This window comes from Halichoeres trimaculatus, unplaced genomic scaffold (genome assembly GCF_033239565.1).
Source record: "Halichoeres trimaculatus isolate MK-OKI-2021-1 unplaced genomic scaffold, fHalTri1.1 fHalTri1_scaffold_16, whole genome shotgun sequence".
In the NCBI taxonomy this organism is placed as follows: domain Eukaryota; kingdom Metazoa; phylum Chordata; class Actinopteri; order Labriformes; family Labridae; genus Halichoeres; species Halichoeres trimaculatus.
The window spans coordinates 20544792-20569097 of record NW_027437194.1 but is presented as its reverse complement, the minus strand read 5'-3'; the positions used below and the strand labels follow the sequence as shown (position 1 = coordinate 20569097).

The window sequence follows — 24306 nt, the reverse complement described above, 5'->3', positions numbered from 1 at the left end:
AAGTTTAGAAGGTAAGGATGAAAGCCTCTGAGTTAAAAAGTTTGACTGAACTGAAGCATAGACTGTATAATAAATGGACATCATCTCTATCAATGAAATCATCCATCTGTTTCTGACACAGAGGCCCAATCTAAATGTCCACAGTCTCACACTCACTGACTTTAAGGCGAGTCCCAGCTAAGTCCATGAGGGCTTAGGGCTGTCCCACTTTCAAACTGTTAAGTGCGTGAGGGCTCTCACGCTGACTTTTTGAGCCCTTAATGCACGCTTTCTGTAAGTGGTCATATTCACAGACTTAGCATGAGGGAATTACCCACAGTTTACAGCAATGTGACGTAAAACAAGAGGTTCCCAAGGGAAGCCCGCACACATTGCAGGGTAAACAAACACGCAACACAGAAATTAAAAAAGGCAAACAAAAAAATTGAAACCAATATTGGTGCTTTAGTAAAGTAAGTCCGCTACCTTTATGAATTAACATATAAAACAATATTAATCTGCCTAATTCTGTATATCTATGGAAGAGGATTAGGGCCACTGAAAAAACCAAACCAAAAAAAAAAACAGAAGTCCACACATTTTTTAACACCATTTTTTTCTCAGAATTCTGAGATTAAAGTCAAAATTCTGAAAAAGAAGTCAGAACTCTGTGAAAAAGTCAGAATTATTTTCCAGTGGCCCCTTTCTTCTTCTGTAGTGTATCTATACATGTTTGTGTAGTTTAATTAATGTATTCCATTTTTTGTATTGATTAAGCCAATTTAAAGTGCTTCACATAGCTGACCTTTTAATGCAGATTAAACTATTAAAACTATTAAAAAATCAATTAAAAAAAGCAAATAAATAAAATAAAATACAAAAAAGAATGTTAAAATAGATTTTTAAATATAAGCCTGAAAGTCACAGTGCAGAGCTGTGCAATAGAAAACATATTAAAATGATTTGTCAAAATATTCTTATAAAAGGTAGCTGTTAAAAATTGAGCCCTCAACTTGGATCTAAATGAGCTCAGGGTTCCTGCAGACCCTAAATGGTTCAACAACAATTCATCAAGCTGCTCAGGTGAGCTACACTATGACATACAGGTTATGTGAGAATTGGCAAAGTGTTCACCTGCTACTACTTACACCATTTTGAACTTATACAGACCCATACCCTCAGTTACTTTCCAGGTGATGTCAGTTAAGTCTGTAAAGGCTCAGACACATCATATATGAAGAACAAATTCTCTGTATTAATAAAATTTTAAATTTTGGTTGGGTATCTTGTATAAAAAAAGCAAAATGTCACAGACAGGGAAAACATGCATTAAATATTTACCAACCCACAACTTGAGCAGCTGTTCCTAAAAAATTGCAGATTTTATCATTCAAATGTAAAAATAGAAATCTTTTTCAGACATCTTATTTTCTTGCTTTTACATATCAACACTAACAACAACAACAACAACAACAACAAAAAAAGAAATTATACGAGTGCAAGGATAAAACAAAGGCCATCCTGGCAGCTTGCAGAGAACAGACTTCTTCACTTCCCGTTCCCTTGACTGTTAACATCTTAACACATGGTCAGCATGATTCATTGAGAAATATTGTACGACATACAGACTCTGAGTCACACTCTGCTGTACAGTGCGGTCTGAAATTCTAGGTCAGCTGTTTGCTCTGCTGACAGTTTGACCGAGCACCTGGAAACGAGCAGATGCATGTTCATAATTATTGCAACTACAATGCTATAATTAATTCAGATCTGTTTGTGTGTGTTCACAGTTTTGGAGGCCAAAGATATGGTGGTGGAGTGCATGGGGTCATGTGACTCTTATGTTAAGGTATGTGTAGACTGATACAAATAAAGCCTACTCTGGAATCATGATACAATAGTAGAGATTGTTTTACTGTCTTGTTCAGGTCGGCTTGTTCCCAGACAGTGATCCTAAAGAAAGGCTGAAGACTCGGATGGTCCCCCACTGCAGAAACCCCATCTTCCTGCAAACGTTCACCTTGTAAGCAGCCAGCATCAGTTTTCCAGACTGTAATACAACATTTTAACTTACACAAAACTGTAAAAACTGATGACCTCATCTTTCCCTTTCCTCTTCTTTACAGTGTTATCACTGAAGACGACCTTCATAAGAGACTGCTCCTCACAATGTGGAACTCTGACCCCACAACAAGGTACCTGCTCAGGATGTGGTTTATAGACTCTCACACTCATGTGGAGCTGCCTTCATTTTTTGTTGCAAAGATTCAAGAAAGGTGCTGGAAACATTCCTCAGAGATTTTGCTCCATATTGACATGATAGCATCAAACAGTTGCTGCAGATTTGTTGACAGCACATCCATGATGAGAGTCACAAACCCCAAAGGAGCTCTGTTGGATTGAGTTCTGGAGACTGTGGAGGCTACTGGAGTACAGTGAACTTATTGTGATGTTAGAGATGATTTGAGCTTTGTGACATGGTGTGTTATCCTGCTAAAAGTAGGCATCAGAAGACAGATACACTGTGGTCATAAAGAGTTGCACATTGTTAGCAACAGTACTAAGGTAGACAATGTGTGTTGAGAACAAAGGAGCCCAAAGTTGGCCAAGAGAATATCCCCACATCATTACACCAGCAGAAACAGCCTGAACCATTGATACAAGGCAGGGATGGATGGCTTTCATCCTTACGACAAATTTTGAGCATACCATCTGAGTGTGGCAGCAGACATCCAAAGTCAGACCAGGCAATGTTTTTAAATCTTCTCTTGTACAGTTTTGGTTGGGCCATGCGAGTATTAGCCTAAAGGCCTGTTTTCACCAAGCAAAAAAAAAAACACATCCGGCAGCAATTCACCTTCTTTGAACTTGGCATGTGGCTCTTTGTTACAAAGCACAACCAAGCTTTCAGAAGACAGAGAAGACTGAGTGCCGCGAAGAGATACAGCAGCTACTGTTGCACGGTAAGTGACAATTCTTTCGACCAATCAACAGTCTGCAATGCTGTAGCTCCACCTTTTAGGGTTGGATCAGTATACCTTGAACCCCAATGGAAAGATACCAAAAGAGAGATGGCTCGCCCTTGGTTATTGGGGGACCTGTCCCGGGATTAGTCAGTGGAAGCGCCACAAAATATGTGCCATGTCCAGACGAACCAAACTGAACCGCTTGGTGAAAATGGGGCTTTAGTCCCCTATTGTGCATTCGGAGATGGTCTTCTGCATATCTTGTTTGTATCAAGTATCAGCAGTGTTTCCCATTAATTAATGAGACTGTGGCGGCCCGCCACAGTCTCATTTGACCCCGCCACAGTCTCATATGGAGACAAAAATACGCTCCGTCACTCTGTCAGACCATTACACAGCTGTACTTTCCTACCGCACGTAAACAAGCGAGAACAAGAGTGCGCGCGCACTGGTCACACTCATAGACGTCGCTCTTTACCTGTTACGTTTGGTGCGAACCAGATTCCAGCGACGTTAGAGCGGAGCGTCTGACTCTGAGGTACGTGTAGGCTAACTTCTTTTTTGGGCATTAGCGCCCATGCTAACTGTGGCCGTGGACACAGTATCTCACTGCGCTGTCTGCCTCCCTTCTCGGGAAGAGGAACGGCTGCACCGCGCACGTCTCGGTTCCAGAGTTTCATTATCACCGCACATTCAGAGGGAGAGCAGGCACACAGTACAATCACCTGTACAATACCAACGAGCTGACGCGGCTTATTAGTTCATACTCTCCTCTCCTGGGGCCTACATTTATTACAGCGTGTAAAAGTCCTCCTAAGTTTCACTTACGACGAAAAGGCAAAACGTGCATAGGACCAACACTCTTTTCAGATCTATCAGACTCTGCGTACACACGGCTGCACGCTATTCTCCGTGATAAATCACACCGCGCCGAGAACAGCGTGAATGTGGTGAGCACGCCTCCTTTCCCGCCTTCAGCGCGCCCGAACTTTACCATATATGGTCAATGCAAATCAGTATGTGCATATTAAGTAGCCATGTGCGCTCTGCAATTTTTGTAGTGACGTCAGCGTAAGATGGTGAACACAACATACGGAGAGAGCATGGAAGAAGCTGAATTTCTCTCAAAGTCAGATACACAGCAATATCAGGAAATATCAGTCAGAAAATGATCTTGCATTGATTACATTTTGTGATGAAGTGGGCCTCAGCAAATTTAGGCATCTTTATTTATTTAGACTATTTTCTGCAGTCACTGTAGAAAAAAAACAGAATGAAAACACAACACTCCTAAATCCAGATAAGGGAGCAGAGAGAAGAAGAATCGTAATCTGACCCTTTATCCCCAAAAATATTTTTTTAAGATGTTAAAACAATATAAAGGGTTTCCACTTTGCTTCCCTTTCACCTACTCACATCCTCGTGCTCTTTTCTCTCATCAGCTTCAAACACACACCTCGTTAACTCAGGTGAGAGAATAACGGTAGGCTACAGTCTCAGTAGCCTGATAACAGATCACAGATCACGGGAAATAGTGTAAATAACCTGTTGTTGAAATGTTGTTCAGTAAATTGTTCAAAATATTGTGAGTGAGTTTTGGGTTTTGTTTCTGAATCAAATTTAAAATATTTCTGATATGCCTTTGTAAGTTCTTATTTATCAGCGTATGTTCATGTCCATGGTCCCAAACTGCACTTACTGTAAGGGCGATACATCGCGCTTAAAAACGTACACACACATTAAAACCGCCGAGGGTCAGAGACACCCCCACCACAGTCTCCTAAAATCCTGTGGGAAACACTGATCAGTCTGGTTTATTCTCCTCTGACCTCTGCGATCAACAAGAAACCAGCGAACTACTTCTCACTGAGTATTTTCTCTTTTTGGGACCATTCCCCAGTGATGGTTGTGTGTGGAAGATCTCAGTACATAAGGAGATCCTGAAAATGTGTAACTTAAATCACCTTTCTTCCCCAGCTCTGTTAGAGCTGCCTACATGGTGCAGAGTTGCTGCCATGTGATTGACTGATCATATATTTGTTTTAACGAGCAGCTGAACAGGTGTTCCTAATCAAGTTGCTGGTGAGTGCCTTTGTTATAACACAGCTTTTGGAGTTTCTGTTTCCGCTTAAACTTGTGTTGGACATTTTTTGCAGTAACCAACCAGTCAACAGAAACAAATCTTTTCTTTTGGACAGGGACATAGCTCTTCATAATTGATGCTGCTGCAGGCTTCTGTGTGTTTGTGCACTAGTCTGTTTCTGCATCTTGCTCAGGAAACGTGTTTCTCTGCTCTCACCACACTGAAGCAGAAACAGGGTCACATAGAGCTGAGGATGGAGGACGTATGGTTGAATGAGTTAAATTCCTCGTGTTAGTTTTATTTGAGCAGACAGATGAAAAGCAGATCCCGAAGAACATCACTTTAAACACAGTATGGGGCTGTTTGCTGCTTGATTAAAACACTATAATGCACTTTTTGTTCAGGAATCACAAGTCTCAGGGGCTGCATGCTGTACTGTAACGATACAGAGGCAGGATTACATTTGTTGTGGAGTTAAGATGATGAAATGATTTTTAAGACCTTTTTGGGACCGTTTCTGGGCCACAGATTAGGAACGATTTACTCATCTTTGGTAAGCCTCATTCACACCAAATGTCATTTGGTATTACTTTGGTGAAGCCAGCAGGAAGCGGTTTGTTCAACGGAGGACCACAAATATCTTTTCTGTTTTTCCCAGTTTTAAGAAGCATATCTTTGATCCCATTCCCAGAGTGTACTGACTCTTAAATTTTCCCATTTTCTCTCTAAAAATGACCCAGAACCAAAGTTAGTGTGTTCATATCTGTATTTCCCACTCTCATCAAAACCCACACAGTCATTTCACACCTAACCAGAGATTGTCCAGATGCTTTCAAGCAAGGAAAAGGGCCTTTTCCACGAGAAACCAGGGCAGCATCTGTTCAGCCTTTGCAGTCTGATGAGCCGCAGTGATCCGAACAACCCATCTCAAAGCTTTGTCATGGAGCGGCGATGGAGGAGAAGACCCTGAGACCTCAACCTGTTGAATAAGTCCACGCTGTTCACAAGGACAGATCACATTCAGAGCATTCGAAGCGGCACTGAAACCACATGAAAAAGCTGTACTTTTACTGATGAGAAGATACTATTTTTGCATCTGATTTTCAAGCTCTGAAGCTGTCCCTGAGTATGAAGGATCAATCAAAGGAAACTGTGGATCTTCTTCTATCATACTTCAAATATTTCCACATGGCACTGTAAGGATTTTTACAAGCACTTATTAAATGCTTCCACAGAGACAAGAAAGTGCAAAGTTTTCCCCTCAACAAATAAACCTAGGCTGTAAAAAACAACGATGTAGAACAAGATGCTGCTTTATCTGGTGTTAAATGATAAAAGTGAATCATAAAGCATAAATGTAAAAATGAAGAAAAGTCAATCTGCTATCCTGTGGTGAGGAAGTTGTGGGCAGTAGTCAGCAAATCCTCTTAGGCTGGCCACACACAAGACAACTTTTAGATCCAAACTGATTTTAAAATTGTGGGAGAGCATGAACAGAGACTGTTCAGACTGATTTTTAACAAAACAATCCCAAAACACCAATGGACTGGCGACCCCCTGCTGTGTTAATACACAAATAGGCAGATACAAAAAAAAAAATCAAACAAAAAAGGAAAAAGATCAAACATTTTCTGCTTCTATTGTTTATATAAAATCTATTTGGTTTTTTTTTCCAAACCATTTTAACCATTTTTTGTATTCTTTTTCACAATATTTGATGAAAAATGCAGTTAGAAACAGTTTTAGATTTTGGAAGGCAATTTATGACTAGTAACAGTTCCTCAGACGTGAGCTCCCACAGAGGCAGTTGTGATAAATCGTGACAGAAGATAAAGGGAGTGTGACGTCATGATCTGCAGCACCAAAACCCCCAAAACAAAACCGAAAAAAGGGAAGTATGTGGGCGTTAACAATGCCACAAACTAGTCTCCTTTTTCAGTTTTTCCAAATTCACTATTACCATTCTGCTCTTCTCACTGGTTATTCCAATGGAGGCAGTCCGACCAGTCAGACTGTAAATATGTGTTATTTAAAGTCACTATGAGGACTATCAGTTCATCGTTGATTATAGTGACACCTTTGACTTTATTTTGTTGTGTTTTTTCAGGAAAAAGACTGTCTCCCATGAGTACTGTTGCACACTGTTGTAAGGATGTGATTCTTGCCAAGGCGTGTGTTTGTTTTGGAGATCAGCTCTTTTAACACTGCTTAACTTTGTTCAGAACAACGTTTTAGCAGGATGCAAAGCGACAAGGTAATTCATTTGTTTGAAGTTACCTCACACTTTTGGTTGGTATGTGACAACAAGTGAACTTTTCAAACTCAGTTTGTACCGTGGTTTAACGTACAGAAGGTAAACAGACTATCTGCTGGGCTCTGACGTCGTCAGGGACAGTCAAAACGTTATCTTTACTCCCACATTTGAGGATTATTTGGACGATAAAGTTTGTAACACCCTAATCAAGTAATGGGTAAGGCTTCCCCCGATCCTAGGGGGAAATCAGACCCAAAGTCTTGCCTACTATCATCCAACATCCCAGTACATTTTCATTCATGTGACTGTTGGTGGAAAAGCTGAACCCTTCAGCTGTGACCATTCGAGTTATGTATGAATTATGAAGACATCATCAAACTGTGCAACTTAAAAAGACATTTTCCCAGACAATGGCCATCTGTTGCAAGGGGCATTAAAAAAAGAAGGATTTACCATTTTGTTCTTTTGCTTAATCAAGCTTATTTTTTATAAAAGATGCAAGAGTCTCATTTGAAAAATGCTGGTGAAGCTCATAAATTTACTACAGTACCTTTCAACATATTGCCTCTTAAGCTTTGAGTGAAATGTTTTGACATTGTTTGATGCACACACGTGTACTGACCTGTTAGGTCTCATAGTATACAGCTGAACCAATGTGGTGTGTTTGGGCAAAGCCATTACGTCCTTATCAAACCAGCAGCACAGGTAGCAACAGGAGGTTTTCATACACTTTGTGTATGAGGATGTCTTTGTGACATTTCATCAATGCTGTGTGCTTTTTCTTTCACTGGCTCATTCTGCTGAGAGGAGCTGAGAGACTTTTCTGGTGTTCAGATGTGCTGACGGCTGGTTTGTCCTCAGAGCAGCATCCATCTGCAGCTGCATTAGCCTCGTCCAGCTGGGAGGTTGTCCGGAAGAACTTCCCTCATATATGCATAATTAAACATCTCAACTCTCCCTTTCCACCACCTCGCAGAAACTGAAGTGACTTTCCATTATACGTTTTTGTATTTTGTCAGTACGTTGACACATTGATCAAAAATAATTCTTCCGTATGACATTTTTACTGCTTTGAACTTTTTGTTATCCCTCTGTGTATCCTCATTAGGGTTTACTACGCCTCGAAAAGTAGATTTCACCCAAGGGAACAAGTTTCTTTTATCTTTTTTGCCATAAATAATTCTGTGTGGTAACATTGAAGAAGATTATCTTCCACATACCCTGACACCAAGATGGAAAACACTATCAAATTTTAAACAACTTCACATTGATTAGTTTATATTTGTGGATAGCTCTGCTAGATCGAGCCCCTCTGGAGGTTAAAAACACATTATAAACGTCAGACTTCACTTACATCACTCATCAGCTGTACTTAGGGGATGAATTGATTCCTCTCCTGCTTATTTATTCTCTCTGTCTGTCTCTGTGTCTGTATCCACAGGATGAGTTTGCTGCTGGGCTGCATGAGCTTCGGTGTGTGTTCCCTGATGGACCCGGACAAGGTGAGATTAAACAGGAAAATATGAGGCGTTCTTTGATGGTGTTCTCAGCTTTGTTTTCAAGTTTCAATTTTTCTCTGTGTGTTTCCATTCACTGAAGCATAAATCCCAGAGTTTAGTTCAGTCTGAGTGATTTCCACTGACCTTAATAGTTGAGAGGAAACACTTTGGGGTTACCAGTGTTACAGCCCTCCAGATTTTTGAGAAAGACTCAGAATGACTCGTTCTCTCTGGTGGAATGTGAACGGTCACGCAGGAATAGAGATGCGTTTCCTATTTTGGTCTGTGCCCCTCTTCATGGAGTTGAATTTAAGAATAAAAACAAACCTGATTTAAATTTTTTGAAAATTAAATGTACCAAAAATTCCCCGTACAACATTCACTTTACATATTCATGTCAGCTGAATCAAAGCTGCTTTGCGTTTAATAGTACAACCAATACCAACAATTCACCAAAGCAAGCTAGGATGAAAATCAAGGTTTGTCTTTCTCTCCATTAGTTCATTATCAAACCTTCTTAAGTGCCAGATTGGGTTTATGGGAATTGGTTAGGGTCCATTCATACATCAGCATGACTCTAGGCCAGGTGGTCCCAAACTCATTAAAATTGAAAGCTTGCTCACTGCGGCCATGGTCCGGTCTGCTGTCGGGACCGAAGAAGAAATATCTGATTTCTGAGTTGATCCTGAGAGCAGCATGATCACCACGTAAAAACAACCGGAGATTTGGCACCCTGTCAATGTCCTCAAACCTTGATAAAGCAAGATGTTTTTTTCAAAGACCAAAAGAAAGTTGGATGTCAGACACAGAGTGTTTCAGGTGAAGTGGGAGAAAGATAATTTCTTTTTCAATTTTAAAGTGAATTAAACCTGTTTCATATGCAAAAAGAAAGTTGTTCTTAAAAAGTATAACCTCACGTGGCACTATTCGACTATGCTAAGTACCAGGAGGATGAGAGGACACAATGAGCTGACTAGCTAAGAAAGAGCTGTCAACACAGGTAGTTGGTAAAATGGTGGTATGAAAAAGGCTACACAGCTGCATAAACACGGCACATTGATGACTAAACTGAATGAAAGATTATGCACTAGGTGTTCATGGCCAAACTCTTTACAAATAGTATTTCCTAAAAGAGAATTTGGCATCTCAAGAATTGGGATGCTACGTTTGACTAAAGTGGTTGGAGCCCACTGAAGCAGGGCTCAATGCTGCAAATTGAGTACCAGAGGCTCAAAACAAACCAAAATTAGCACAAAAAAGCTGTTTGGCATCGGTGGAGTATACAGACTTTTCAATGGTATAAGATTTATTACTAAGAAGCATTTTTACAACAAAGAAATAATCTACCAAACACCAATTTCTTTACCATTTGTGCTAAGTTTGGATGAGTTGTTTGCTGTCAGAGGAGAACAAAGACTAGTTTTGATTCCTTTTGTCAGTTTGTGTTTGAGCTGTCAGAAAACGACACATCCTGTTCTCATGGCACACACTGTGCATTTCCTAACTGCTGCTCTGTGCTGGGCTACCTGCTGGTGAGAGCACCAAATGCTCCCAGAGACAACAAAACAAGAATCTGCAGATATTTTTGCAGCTCAGGTGGTGCTCATGATGAAACCAAGCTAAGTAGGAAGTTCCCATGGAACCACTTAGGATATCATCCATGCACCACGATGGATGGCTGAAGAGGAATGGGCTTTGCCTTCCAGGACAATCATGGATGAAATGACTGCATTAAGACAGGGAATGCACCAAAAACCTGTTGGACAAACAACAGGAAGACATTAAATTGACACAAACCATTTAAACTTCTACACCTACTACTCTTGAGGTAAAATAAGACTAGACGCCTTTTTGCCAATCGACACCATGGATCTCCCCACTAAGTTCACCTCCAATTTGAACCTCTTCCTTGACTAATGGAACCATCTCTCATATACGAGTTCAGAAAATCCTGTGTCAGTCCACTTGATCAGTATTGATGCAAAAATGAGGAGGTAACTTGGGCTTTCATGATGCCTTTGCTACACTTGGTTTTACAGGAACACATCCCTGTCACTGCCAATCTCTTGCTTTCTAGCAGAATACAAACGTACCAACACAAGGATGGACATGGAAAGAGGCAATGCTCCAATAGCTGCAACATGGACTCTAGCTGCAGAAGCATTGGATGTCTGTCTCCTAATGGGTTTGTCTTCAACTGTGAATTAGGCATACAATGAAAAAGGCTGCGATAATCCAACCTTGCAGCTGAAGCAGAGGAGTGAGCCTGGAATGTTGAAGTTGGTCAAAGGGCAGTCCCATTGTAAGGAAGGAAGGAAATTGCTCACCAACACTGCCAAGAGAAGCAATTACCGGCTGTGGCTGAAATGAAGAGAGGCTGTCTGGGATGCCAAATGGCTATTTGGGGACAAACCAAGAGACACACACCCCGGTCTCCTTATCTTAGGATACCTGTCAAAGCTCCGATAAATGGTTCAAATACACTGAGGTGAACAGCTAACATTGGGCTGGAACTTTAGCAACTAAATGTAAGCAGTTATACGGCATATCTTGGACACTTGGCATGTCCTTAGATTGTAAGACCTTTGCAGTCTTGGCTGTAACTTCTTGGGTAGAGAACTGTACAGTCTCCTAATAGGTAAGTATGCTCATTTTCCTGCTGTCAGGTAAGCCAACTGTTGTCTTCAGTGACATACCCACACAAGAAAATTGCAGTTTCTGTTCGTCCAGTCCCTTTTTTGTAATAATACATTTTATTTTTGTTATTGTTGCAACCAAGCAGCAATCTGCAGTCTCTACCTGATTTAAAAACAGTTTTGGTCTGAAAGCTCATTCTTTCATTGGTACACACGGTACAGAGATGAGGAAATCTTTTCTGTAGCTCATTATTTGTCACTTTTTACCTTCAGCATAGAAGCTAAAGCCTGCCTCTTTACCTCATTCCAACTTAAAGAAAGTTAGGTCAAGTCAGCTTTAAAACTCAAAATAGGGGATGTAACAGTGATTACACCCTTGTATCATTCAGTCTATGGTATGGAATAATGCTAGTATATATACTGATAAATTTAAGGCAATTGTGAGTACAAATTGTAATTTGATTTTTGTTTTTATGGCTATTGCAGTGGTATACTTCCATTTTTTTCAAGTTGGGTTGTTTTTTTTTTGCATTTGTTAATAGTAAATGTTTTACTCATACTGATCAGCTTGATCCCTTTGTTGAGAAACCAACAACAAAAGCAAGGCCATCAACAGCTGCAGACGAGGTCAGCTACACCACCACAAATTTTAATTATTTTCAGAAACTCTGGCCCAAAGGTTGCTCTAGGTGTAAGTGTTTGCTCTATTTGGAAATTTTTCAGCACTCTGCTTCTTTGTCAGTGGCACAAATTGTCCTTGCACTAAATAAAAGTTTAAATTTCCAATAAAGCACACTTATTATACTCACAGAAGCTGGGTTGGAGTTTCTTGAAATTGACGAAATTGCGCGCAGCGAATGAAAGCCTAACTTAAATTCTAGTTTGGTTTCTCAATCATCTGCTTTTACCATTGACAAGTATCTTATACAGTTCCACTTAGGGATCAACAAACCATCCCTTTAAGCTGTAGTAAATGCATTGGCTGACACTTCTTACCAGTTATCTCTGACTTCATAGAGTACATTGATCTAAAAACCCACAAACGGTTACACCACTCAATCCCACAACGTCTTCATAAAGAGGAGCACGAGCCTTTGGTCTTTTCCCCTAAGGCGGTTTCAGGTAATAGCAGATGAATGCGAGTCAGGCTGAGTTCCTCTCCACTGTAAACTATTTCCATCCCAGCTATTTCTCTTCACTGTTCAATTATTAACTCTAATTTACCCTGCTGTCTCTCCTATGCCTTTTTATATTTTCTTCCGGCAGTGTACCACACAGTCCGATTGAAAAAGAAACTCCTCTTTCTGGAGGTTAGTGCAGTCACTACTGCGATTATGCAATACCTCAGCACCTCATTATTTATGTATGTTATTACATCATTGAGTTTGAATTTGTGTATGTATCTATGCTCCTTAAATCCATGCAGAAAGCTTAAAAATATTTTCCCTACATTGTCAAATTGAAATATGGAGTCAAACCAAACCAGATCCTGCCTGATCATTATGGTTTCAGCACAGTTAGAAACAGCTGTCAAACAGAAAGAAACTTCTTTCATCAAAGAAATAACTTTATAATTAGGGCTCAGCCTCAAGTCCTGGAGACTTAACAGTTTTTGAATCATGATTGTTGAATCACTCCAGAAAAACTGAGCCAAAGCACACAACAGAAGCTCTCTTTCTTATGACTTTGTGTCTTCTGTCAAATGCTTAAATATAAATGTTTGTTTCACATGTTAGAAATCATTAGTTTTTCTCTTAAATTCTGATCGTTTTATGAAATATACATAACCATGCTGAGCACTAGAGCTAAAAATGCTTTTTTGAATCTGATTTAAAGAAGATCTTCAGTTTTTACAAGTTTGTAGCCTTTTTTTTTTTTTTTTTTTTTTTTTACCAAATCTTAGGCAAATTTAGAGATTTGTAAAAGAAGTAGTATTTCAGTGGCTGTAATGAGGCTGCAAACAAAACCTCCCATTGTTTCTTACCCACTCAGTGTTTTTTGTTTTAATTAACATCCTCGTCCGTAAGCAAAATAAACAACTGAAAGAGATGATATTTCAGTCAGGCTTATGACTTCCCTTTAACATTTATCCCTATGAATATTTAATTGGCTTAATATGCAAATGAGGCAGTTTCACTTTTGAGTCACACAGAGTTACGTCCCTTACCCCCTCCGACACATCCGTTATTTACTGTTTCATTCACCTCTTCCTCTGAACCCGTTCTTCTCTGTTTCCCTGCGGTGTGTTCTTGTTATATTCCAGGAGCATTTGGAGCATATGAGTGTTAGCTGTTATTTTTGTTACCTGCTTTGCTCGCCTGTCACATCTCGTCATTTGTTTGCACCTTTTTGCCACTTTGAGCTTTTTACTTCTCTCTCCTCGTGTCCTGCTTTCTCTTTTCATCACTCTCATCGCCCTCTCCCTCCAGACTCACAACTCTCTTTGCCCAGCTCGTTCCCCTTTTGTCACATGTGCAGGGCACAATATTGAACGATGGCGTAAATCCCTCCCGACTTCCAGGACATATGCCCTCCCCTCCCCCATCTTCTATACAAGTCTGCCGCCTGTCCTCCCCCACTTGTCCCACAGCCTGCAGAAATCTGTCCACTCAGATAAGATGCTTTTAAAATGGAGATTATTGTCACTGTCCACGGCATCACATTATTAAGCACAAAGACGAAGCTATCTGTGAGTGTGTGTGTGTGTGTGTGTGTGTGTGTGTGTGTGTGTGTGTGTGTGTGTGTGTGTGTGTGTGTGTGTGTGTGTAACATTTATGTATCATGGTGAAGTGAAGTCAGGGCTGTCACGTCCTTGTTTGCCACACATCAGGATAACGAACGAAGACCTTTTCTACCACAGCATGCACATCTTTACGTAACACAAGTACAGTAGTTGTAAACACATCTGCAGACACACATATAAGTTAACACACACACACACGCACCATCTGTCTCACAGAGATGGTGAGCATCAGCTGCTGGAATAAGCTGAGAGTGATATTTGAATGTGCGTGTTTGAAGCCCTGCAGGAACATCCATATTGAGTGTGTGCGCTTGTGTGTTCCTGTACCGCACATTCACCCTCTCATGTACAGGATTCATTTTAAATTTAGCTCTCATTAGGTCCAATCTTTGAGCTTGAAGTCATGCATACACATGCATGCATTTGACACACACACTTACACACTCATTCGTGTGTGTGCCATAGGAAGTTCAAGGATGGTACTACCTTCTTGGGGAAAAGCTGGGAAGGACGAAGCATCTGAAAGTGACCTCACAACACAGCTGTTACAACACTGGTAAGTTAACTTCTTCAGGCTGGAGCACTGATTTTCATCACTGTGGTTCAAACCAAAAGCCTGACTTTTTCTATAAACTGTTTTCTTTTAGTTAGATCAGAAATTTCTCCATTGAAATCAGGAATCTTTTCTAGACAGAGGGCACAAGACAGCTTGAAGTGTTTCCCTAAAATGGCCCCATGTTATTTATCTAATTTACATGACGAGGTGTCATTCGTCTGTACATAGTCATCGTACATTCACAGATACACAAACACGTGTGCACATACAGACAAGCACACTTTGTATAGCGGACAGAAAGCTCGGAAAACCACCACAAGAAACTTCTCACAGTGCCTTCTCTGCGAAAATGCAACGCTCACTCACCAGTGCTGCAAAAACCATTTGTGCTGTTTTGAAAACCAGTAGAAAAAAAATTGATTTGCTACAAGTCATTTCAAAACCCATATTTACCTAAAAATAGCCCAAAGACAACATATTAAAGGTGAAATGCATGTTTTTTGGTGTGTTTTATGATAATAGAGAATGCTTTTTTTTTAGCAAAACTTAGCAAACATTTGGAAACTGATGAGATTAGTTTCCGGAGTCTTGAAGTGTCCCATCTTTGTCAGATGTACAATTTCTGCTACTTAACGGTTGGATTTTATTTATCACATTTTTTCTTTCACAAGTCAGCATTGCAGGTAGGACAGGAAAGCACCTGGACTCTTCTACTACAGAGCCATGCTGTTATAATACATGCAGAATATGGTTTGACAATGATTTGCTAAAATATGTAAAGTCTCACCTAAAAAGTCAATGGCTGCTTATGTTGCTCTAAAAACTGTACATTTAGCATCAATGGTGCCCTTAGATACTCAAGCTACTCATGCTATGCTAGGCATTTATGCAACTCCATGCCATCACAAATACTGGATTTAGAACTTCTTTTTTTTTTTTCTTTTAATTTATTTTATAAAGGGACCATGTACAATATTTAACATAAATGTCACCATTTGATGCATTGTACCAGAGTTAGCTTCGAGCTAGTTTACATCTGATGACAAAAAGCTGGGTGGTCCCTACCTTTTTGGAGTGGAGCACATGGGATCTACGGTTTCCAAAAAGAATGCCAAACTTTTAGCATCAAACTGTGTTTTTTTTACTTCCCCAAAGTCCATCACAGATTTGCTTGGGCCCAGAGAAGTTGCTGGCATTTCTGGATCTAGTTCATAAATGTTTCAATCTTTGCATGATACACTTTTAACCTTTATTTGTTCATGCAATGAAAAACTGTGACAGTTTTTGCAAGTCATTTTGACCCCACAAGTGAGTTCAACTACAGTCACATGTGTTGATGTAGTGTTGGTTTTAAGACATGTTTCCTTTAGGGTTTCTTCACATTCTTTGAATCCTTTTTGATATTACGTACAGTTGATGATGAGCCTCGCAGTTCTCAGTCTTCATCAGTGTTTGGGCTGGGAGGTGGGGCAACTGTGGAAGTGAGGGATTAAGAGAGGGAAAGAGTGTGCGAGGGAGGGAGGAAGGGAAGGAGGGGAGGAGGGAGGGGTCTGGTCGAAACCCTGACGCGTCACAGTTGCCAGAGAGCGACAGAGAGGGAGAGCTCTCCCGCACCGTTCGCTGTTGGAGTGGATCTCCCCTCACATGCAGACACACACACACATCCACAAACTCACACACACACATGCACACACACACACACATGCACCCATGCGCGCACATTTTCTTCCTTTAATTTCTTCTTTCTACCCGAGTACTCCGTCTCTATCTACTTATGTTTGCACTCACTCGTAGTTTGGTGGTGGTGGTGTGTGTGTGTTGGAGTTATGCTTCTGTGTGCCAGCCATAAAGGCAGCCTAGACTAGGTGAGTACTATGTTTGTGTTTCTGTACTTGATGCACATGGATTTCTTTTGGAAGTTGCATGCAGCTAACAGTTTCTCCTGAGGATGCTGTTTGAGTGTTTTCTCTGAACTCTCACTCTCGCTCTGAATCACAAATGTTTTGTTTATTTTTTCTGCCTCCTTTTTTTTCTTTCCTCCTCCTTCTCTTCTGAGTTTTGTGTCTCATCCCTGTGCTTCCATTGTTTCTGATTTTCCTTTTTAATCTTCTGTGCGTACTCGGCCAATCTGCTGCATCTAATTTTCTTTTTACTGAGCTAAATTTGGAGCAATTCCCCGATAGAGATTATCTCTCTGTTTTAGTAGATTACTTACAGTTTGCACCCACTTTTGTATGCAAATATTTGCAAACCCTTTCATAACTGCACAGTCACTTCCTGCAGTCACAGTTTTTCGTTCCACATCACCATCCCTCCTCTCCCTGCTTTCCTTTCCTTATTCAACATTCTTCCATTCTGGGTTATGAGAATGATGGTGATATCATAAGACGTTAGCTAACCCATCCCAATTTACACTGCTTGGCTGAACTAGGCTAATCTGTCTCATGCAACTTTAAAATTAGTTTTATGCTTCCTTGGATGGAACTGGGACAAGGGGTATCAGATTGGACTCAGCCAGCAGGAAACCATTAAAGGCACACATGAGGGAATCCTGACGTATACTCTAGGGTTACAGAGGCAAGTCGTGCTTTTAGCTTTGAGCTAATCGGCTAAAAGTTGTTAAACTTGCACACAATCAATTCTTATCTAATCTGCTTGTAAAGCGCAAAAAAAGGACATGTATTCAATGCTTCCCAGTACCACCAGTTTCAAATTAGCTAATTTTAAAGCAAACAGTTGATTAAACAGCATGCTAGGTGGTTAATAGATGTCAAATATAACCATCCTTCAAAGCAGCAATACTGCCCCACTACTGTCTCATCTCATCCATGTGTGTGAGTGATCATGTGTGTGAATGGAGGCTGCATACCCATGCATGCACATGTGTGCTACCAGCTGGCAGAATGTAGGCCATGCAGGCACGGCTGCCCTGTGACATGCACTGGCACTGACATCACCAAAATCCTTTTAATTATGATATCAGGATGTGTGTCCGTCCTGTTTCCTCCAGAGTGTATCATTTGTTCTGAATATTCATAATTTTTTAAGAATATCTTTAAGCCTTTTGTGTCTCTCCTATTGTGATTTTCGCATTTTATCATCCCCTCGCTTTTGATTTCTCAGGCACCACTGTTTCTTATTTGCTTTAGCATTATTTGTCTGTTTGTCTTTTGACTATCTCTTATGTAACCCGGCACTGTGGCAGAATACAAAGAAGCTTAAGCTGAACAAACACTTTGATGCTGCACAAGCTGCCAAGCCTCAGAAGTCTATGATTTGCTATTCGTACAACATATTATGAAGAGAAATTCTGCAATTTCAGCACAATAGAGTGTGAAATTTAAGCTTGAGTTTCTGGATTCAAAACTTATTTATCACACTTGTTTCATATCATTATAGCTCCTTTCACTCAGACCCTGACTGTCAAACAATAACACTGCAGCAGAAATGTAAAGTATTTAGTAATGGCGATTGCATATTGGCTGCAACTACTGTTAGTTACACTGTAAACTACATCAAAATCTGAATTTAATAGTTTTTAATTTGTGTTTGAATTTGTAACCAATGGAAGTTGTTGTTTTACTTAGTTTGCTGCCTGTAAGCCGGTCATAAGATAACCATCAGGCCTTGTGCTCAGGAGAAGCTGTCACGTTACTACAGTGGCCTATGGTAGTTACAATATGCACTGTTGAGGCAGGGGCGTAGAGCCTTGGGCAAAGTCAGAGCAGCTGGAACACTTGGATCAGACAGTACAGTACAGATTGTGAAAATGTGAAATAATTTTATTAAATCAAGACTTGCAAATCATCAGCCTCATGCAGAACTCCCTCAGTCAGGGAAATGGATAAATAATCATATAAATATAAACATTAATTACAACAAAAGTTGCTGACTTACAGAAAAAAAGTGTTGTGTTAAAAAATGTATGCCCGATCAATGTAATGCTCGACATGCAGTGGGGCATAGACTTTGTACGGTTAGCAGCAAGAGAGCTAGTCTGAGTATGAGCGCACAGTGTTGCCAGCTACACTCATGTTAACCAAAAGTCTTTAAAAACTTGAACTGTGAGCCTTGTGAACATTTCCTGCTCAAAATGTAGAAATGTCCCTTTAACTGTAACTTACTTTTTAAAGTATATTTGATTAAAAACATGGTTTTGTTGCTTGAGCTTATATCTATTCATCGACTCAAGCAACAAAATCCATCTGCATTGAAAGGTGTTGCTTTTCTCTTTTTAAACAATATGCGATTAAATTGATTAAAATCGGATTAAAATCGGATTAATCACAATTAATTACAAAACCTCAAATTAATCAGATTGAATTTTTCAGCCACCTATATTGATAATATACAGATTGAACACATTAATAGTCCTCATTGGTCTGTGCTGAGTGTGGTACACTCTATCTCTTTGCAGTTTGAATGTTGGAATAAAATCAGTTCCTTTGAAAAGTAGAGTTGTTGCTCACTTGTTGAGAATTTAAGAAAAGAGCTTTTCACAGAGTTATAAATACTCTTGTGTGACACTCTTGAGTTGCCACAGGGTGATCACCCCGTGGCAGCTTTTACAGTAAACAGTTATTACAATGTAGAAAAAGTCACTCTTTCTCTTTAGCTTTTGTAGGAGTTTAAATTCAGTCTGTGCTGATCACTAAAAACCTCCTCACAGAGGCTTTAACACATACAGAAAGATAAATAGCCAGGCTGGTTATTAGAGTACATCAGCCATGTGTTAGATTGAGGAATATGGAGCAGGATCAGGTATTGAAGCTACTTGTGACTGAAAATGTACTGACGGGAAAAAGACATGGTGATCACAATGAAATAAGATAAAAAATTGTTCAAATGTTGAGACTAAAATAGCCTTGTTAATGAGTTTGATTGGCATTGGTGGAGTTAAAAATATATAGCTAGTTTCAAGTTTTCAACAAATTGCAACTCCCATTCAAAGCCTGCTTTTGTCACAAAGAAACAAACACAGAAATAAACCACCTGTGTGTCATGAGACAGGATGTTTTCTTTTTTCATAGCATTTTGACAAACCAGGCCAAAAACTGTTAGTATTATCTGTCATCAGGAGGAACAGGAGAATATGTTAACAGCTTTTGTTGACCATAGAGACGATAAATGTTAACAGCTCAGTTGCTATAATCCCATAATTCCATATCCACATCAAAAGAATGCCTCACTTTTCAAGTCAACTCTCTCCCTGCTCTGCTACATTAATCCATGTTAATGTCTCTTAGAAGGGGAGTACTATTTGGATCAGTGTGTCTGACTAATCCCTCACACAGTGACCTGTGCCAGTTTGGATCCAGGACAGTGCTTGGCCAAAAATCCTGGGGGGCAGAATTAAGTTGTACAGGGAAGCTGGCAGCGCGTTTGCACGTGATGTAGCACCACAGTGACCTAATAGCTGGCTTGGGAGTTTTAATATCAAGGAGAACAGTTTTATTGAAGCTGTAACAGAAATAAAGCAGTGTCGCTTTGTAGGAAAGTATGATACACAGAGATTTCTAAGACGCAGAGTATGTAAAACTCTCCTAATATCAGATTATAATGAGACATGCTTCTAGCACTCACTTGTACCAGACACTCTCTCCTGCAGTTTCATCCTCATCCACAAAAAAACCTATCAGCCCGGCGCTGACAGCTAATTACACCGTAGGGCGACAATAAAGAGGCTGCCATCTCAACTTTGCTTAACACCAGTCGAGAGACTGAAATGCGGAGGCTGTGCCTGAGTGGCAGCCAAACAACATTCTGAGATAAGGAGTGACAGAGCAATTAGCGCTGATTTTCAGGACACAGCCTTGTGTAAAGCAGTGGTAGATTTTGAGATTACAAGGAGTGTTGCACACAGATCTTAGAGAGTTTTTTTTTTAACCATAAAAAAAAAACAGAAAAAAAAAACAGTTTACGGCATTTCTTCAGAATTGTCCCTTTAACTATGTTTAATGTTTGTTAGTCGACTAACTCATTCATCATTGTTTTAAATTTGCTATCTGCTATCAGTAACAATGTTTTATCCTTATACATAAGCTGCTCCTAACTAAGTTTAGTGGGATTTATGTGTCCAAATTCAATATCAAAGAAGTACTTTTAATACCTGTTTTATTATCTAAAACGAAGCTGCTTTCTTCACTTCTGTATGACCAGTATTCAGCCCAAAAAATATAGAGAGGTATTTATTTTAATGGGTATTCCACCCAAAAGTGGACACTTTTGACATTTGACGGGACAGACACCCTATCGACTATGTGTTTGAGTGGCAGTAGAGTTAAAATAAGCAGATCTTGAACTCTAGGTATGATTTTTGGAAAATGTCTTCAGATAAAATTTGTTAAACAGTTTCTTTATATCACAGTGTTACACCTGTAATAGCTGCAGCATTTTCTCGAGCTGCTTTATGCAGTCAATGTTCTTCTTCTCCTGATATATGATGTGGTTAGAAAACTGCTTTAGGACGTGCTACAACCGCTGCCATCACCTGGCAGGCACCAATAAAATCTATGAGTTATGATACTTTTTCAGAGATTATGCGGAATAAACGTGATTTTCAACAAAGTGACATATTTTCAAAGCTTCAAAAATTTGGTCAAAATCGCCCATGTGAAGTGTGTATATTGTACTATTGAATAAATTGACCCTGTGGAGCACTGATTTGATGAAAGAACTTATCATTTCAGAGCGACAGGTGACTGAAGGAGGCAATAATAATAATAATTAGTGCTGGGCAAGTTAACGCGTTATTTTCGCGTTAACCCGTCAATCTATTAACGCCGAGGAATATTTTATTGCACATTAGTGCATGCTGCTCACATGCTTTTATTTTGTAAACGTCTTTTGCTGACCGCGGTGGAACTGGAAGTGAAATTGGCGGAAAAACACGACAAGTAACCAAAACAAGCATGGAGAAGAGGGGCAACGTCACAGAACTTAAAGGCGCTCGCCGCTTAGTATATCAGTCTGCGCGCAGCATGCCAGATATAAACAAACGCAGGTAGTCTGCCAGGATGAAGCGACACGATGAGAACTAGAGCCTTATTTAGCAGTGTTTTTGTGTGAAAGTAACGTGCTGAAAATCCTCTAAATAAAGCGTGAATGCAGACCGATATCAGAGTTTTTCGGTGGGAGTCCGTTTGTGTTTTTGGTCTAGTAAAACTTGGCCCCGTCTGAGTGCAGAGGAAACCGGCAGGGGAGCAGGGAGGGGGTGTTTGGTGCGAGCGCCCTGGGCTTCTGCTGCACAAAAACACTGCTGTAGGGGTAATTTCTGCCCTAAACCTTGTGATAAGACCCATCTTGTTCCATCCCGGAGTATCACTTTAATGCCCTGACAGCGGCAATAAGCTTTAATTTTGTATTTACATTTTGTAAATTTGATTTGCACTAAATATGTGATTTAACTATTACTGTACAACAAGTACTGATTTAGTGTTGGCAAGACAGATGTTATGGCACTTTCGTTCATATGGCAGAACATTCCAATAAAAGTGCACTATACACTGCTTTTGAATTCATTATTAGATTTTGAATTTACAATGCAATTAATTATGATTAATCAGGGAAATCATGCGATTAATTACAATTAAAAGTTTTAATCGTTGCCCAGCCCTAATAATAATACATTTTATTTGTCAAAAGAACACCTTTCATGACACTCAAGGTCACCTTTCATAGCAAAAGTATAGTGTCATAAAAGCTAGAACACAATCATTTACATAGGCAGTCAACTTACAGTAGGCTGTGCTCAACTACTGAGCTAGTAACACACAGGATCAGCACATTTTTTTCTCACAGGAAAACAATTTAACAATTATCTCTGGGAAAGCACACACATCTCATTTAAAACCTGGGGATAATATCCTGGGTCCTTATGGACCCCGAGCCATTAGGGTGGAAAACGGGCCGTTTGTACTAGTAGTGCATGCATGAGCCAGATTAACACCCCAGCAGCACCCCCATACCTCGAACACCCCAATTTTTGGTCTTTATTCATAGAGGACAGTGGATAGAGCAGGAAATGGAATGAGTCTGGGGAGTGACGTGGGAAAGAGGCCATGGGCTAGATTTGGACCTGGGCCACCCATTCAGAGGTGAACCTAATGGGGTGTTCCCTAAACGGCTAGGCTTTCTGCGCCCCACAGAGCATTCAATTTAATGGCAGCATCCCACCATTACTGGTGCTAACAGCATGATTATGGCATTTGTCAGGCTGTTTCAAACACAGTGTCCTGCACATGGGTTACCAATCAAGATGAAATGTATTCAAATATTTTGAAGATAATGCTGAAATATAAAGAAATTTATTTTTAGGAGAAACAACTTTTTTGTTTTATTGCTGTTCATGCAGAGTACACCTGCACCATTTAAGTTTGGAGGATAGGGGTTTTTCAGAAAGTTCCCCGTTATATGACATCCTCCACCTGCCTGGCTTTCATGGTGCAACTAGGTAATTGGACAGTTTTTGGCAGTCATGTATGCAGCTTACACTTGGGCCATATGGGCCGTTTCATAACGGTACGTTGTGACTAATGTTCCTGTTTGGGTAATGATTGGACATGCATACATGCTCTGGCTTCTGTAGTAGTTTGTTGAACTGGTTGATGGAAAGTTTTTAAAGAAACTTGCAGGTGCCCCTTGACTGCTTTGTAAGAGAACACGTAATCCTGGAAATAGAAGTCTTTCTGTGGATGATTGTGGTTTCCAAAGTGTCTCAGATGCTCAAAAAGCAGAAAAATCAGTTTGGATTAATGGGGCATCGTCTCATGATGAATTAATTATACACTGTTGCAGCAGAGAGTTATAATTAATTTTCTGACAAACAAGTTAAACATGGTTTTCATCGGGCTAGCAGGATTTCTTTTGGAGATTTGATTAATTATTGCTCATCTGTGCATATGGTTCTGTTTTTCTGTCGAGGCATTAATTACTCGTGTAAAAAAATTCCCTCAGCTCTGTTTTTTTTTTTTTGGCTCGCACAATTTGTCAGCAAAGACAGCTGACCCGTAGTGACATATACGTGTGTGTCTCTTTGACCATGGCTAATGCATTTCTGTCCAACGAGCTCACAATGTGGGTCAGGTGGTCTGTATGTGCATGAAAGCAAAAATAGCCCAACAGCCACTGGGCTCGTGCTCAAAAAGTGTGTCATCTGCATCGTACACTTGTTTCACTTTTCACAATAGATGAATATCGCCCAGACGTAGTGGACGCATGCAAACACTGGCAGGTCTCTCCAGATGGCGAGCTGTGCCTTTAGATCAGCAGATTAAAATGTACACAATGTGATTAAATTATATGGGGCACGTTAGACATGGACATGGAGGAGGAGGGGGGATTGTTTTTCTGTGTTGATCAAGTCTTCTGGGAATCACTGGCTGTGAATGTGTGCGTGTGACTGTGTCTGACATGCCATGCATCTGATGTTTGGACCCCCGGCTGATACCCATTTGACCTAAAGCTCAGCATTTGACCCGAACAACTTAAACTCCTGGCTACTGTCCTGACCCTCCTGCGCCTAAATGACACTGTCGACTGTGCTCGTTCGACATCTGACTGAATTTGGAACAAGTTTTATTGCCCAAACT

At 40.2% G+C, this 24306-nt stretch overlaps 1 protein-coding gene across 1 annotated transcript in view; it reads left to right on the top strand.

The window, feature by feature from the left end:
* The window catches only part of LOC141805269 (regulator of G-protein signaling 3-like), an 86321-nt gene that overhangs the window by 21226 nt on the left and 40789 nt on the right, over nt 1-24306 (top strand). The window contains exons 5-9 of the mRNA XM_074690214.1: nt 1770-1828; nt 1908-2002; nt 2106-2174; nt 8724-8784; nt 14626-14716. Of these exons, the coding sequence (XP_074546315.1) occupies nt 1770-1828; nt 1908-2002; nt 2106-2174; nt 8724-8784; nt 14626-14716 (375 nt within the window). The remainder of the gene's footprint in view (nt 1-1769; nt 1829-1907; nt 2003-2105; nt 2175-8723; nt 8785-14625; nt 14717-24306) is intronic.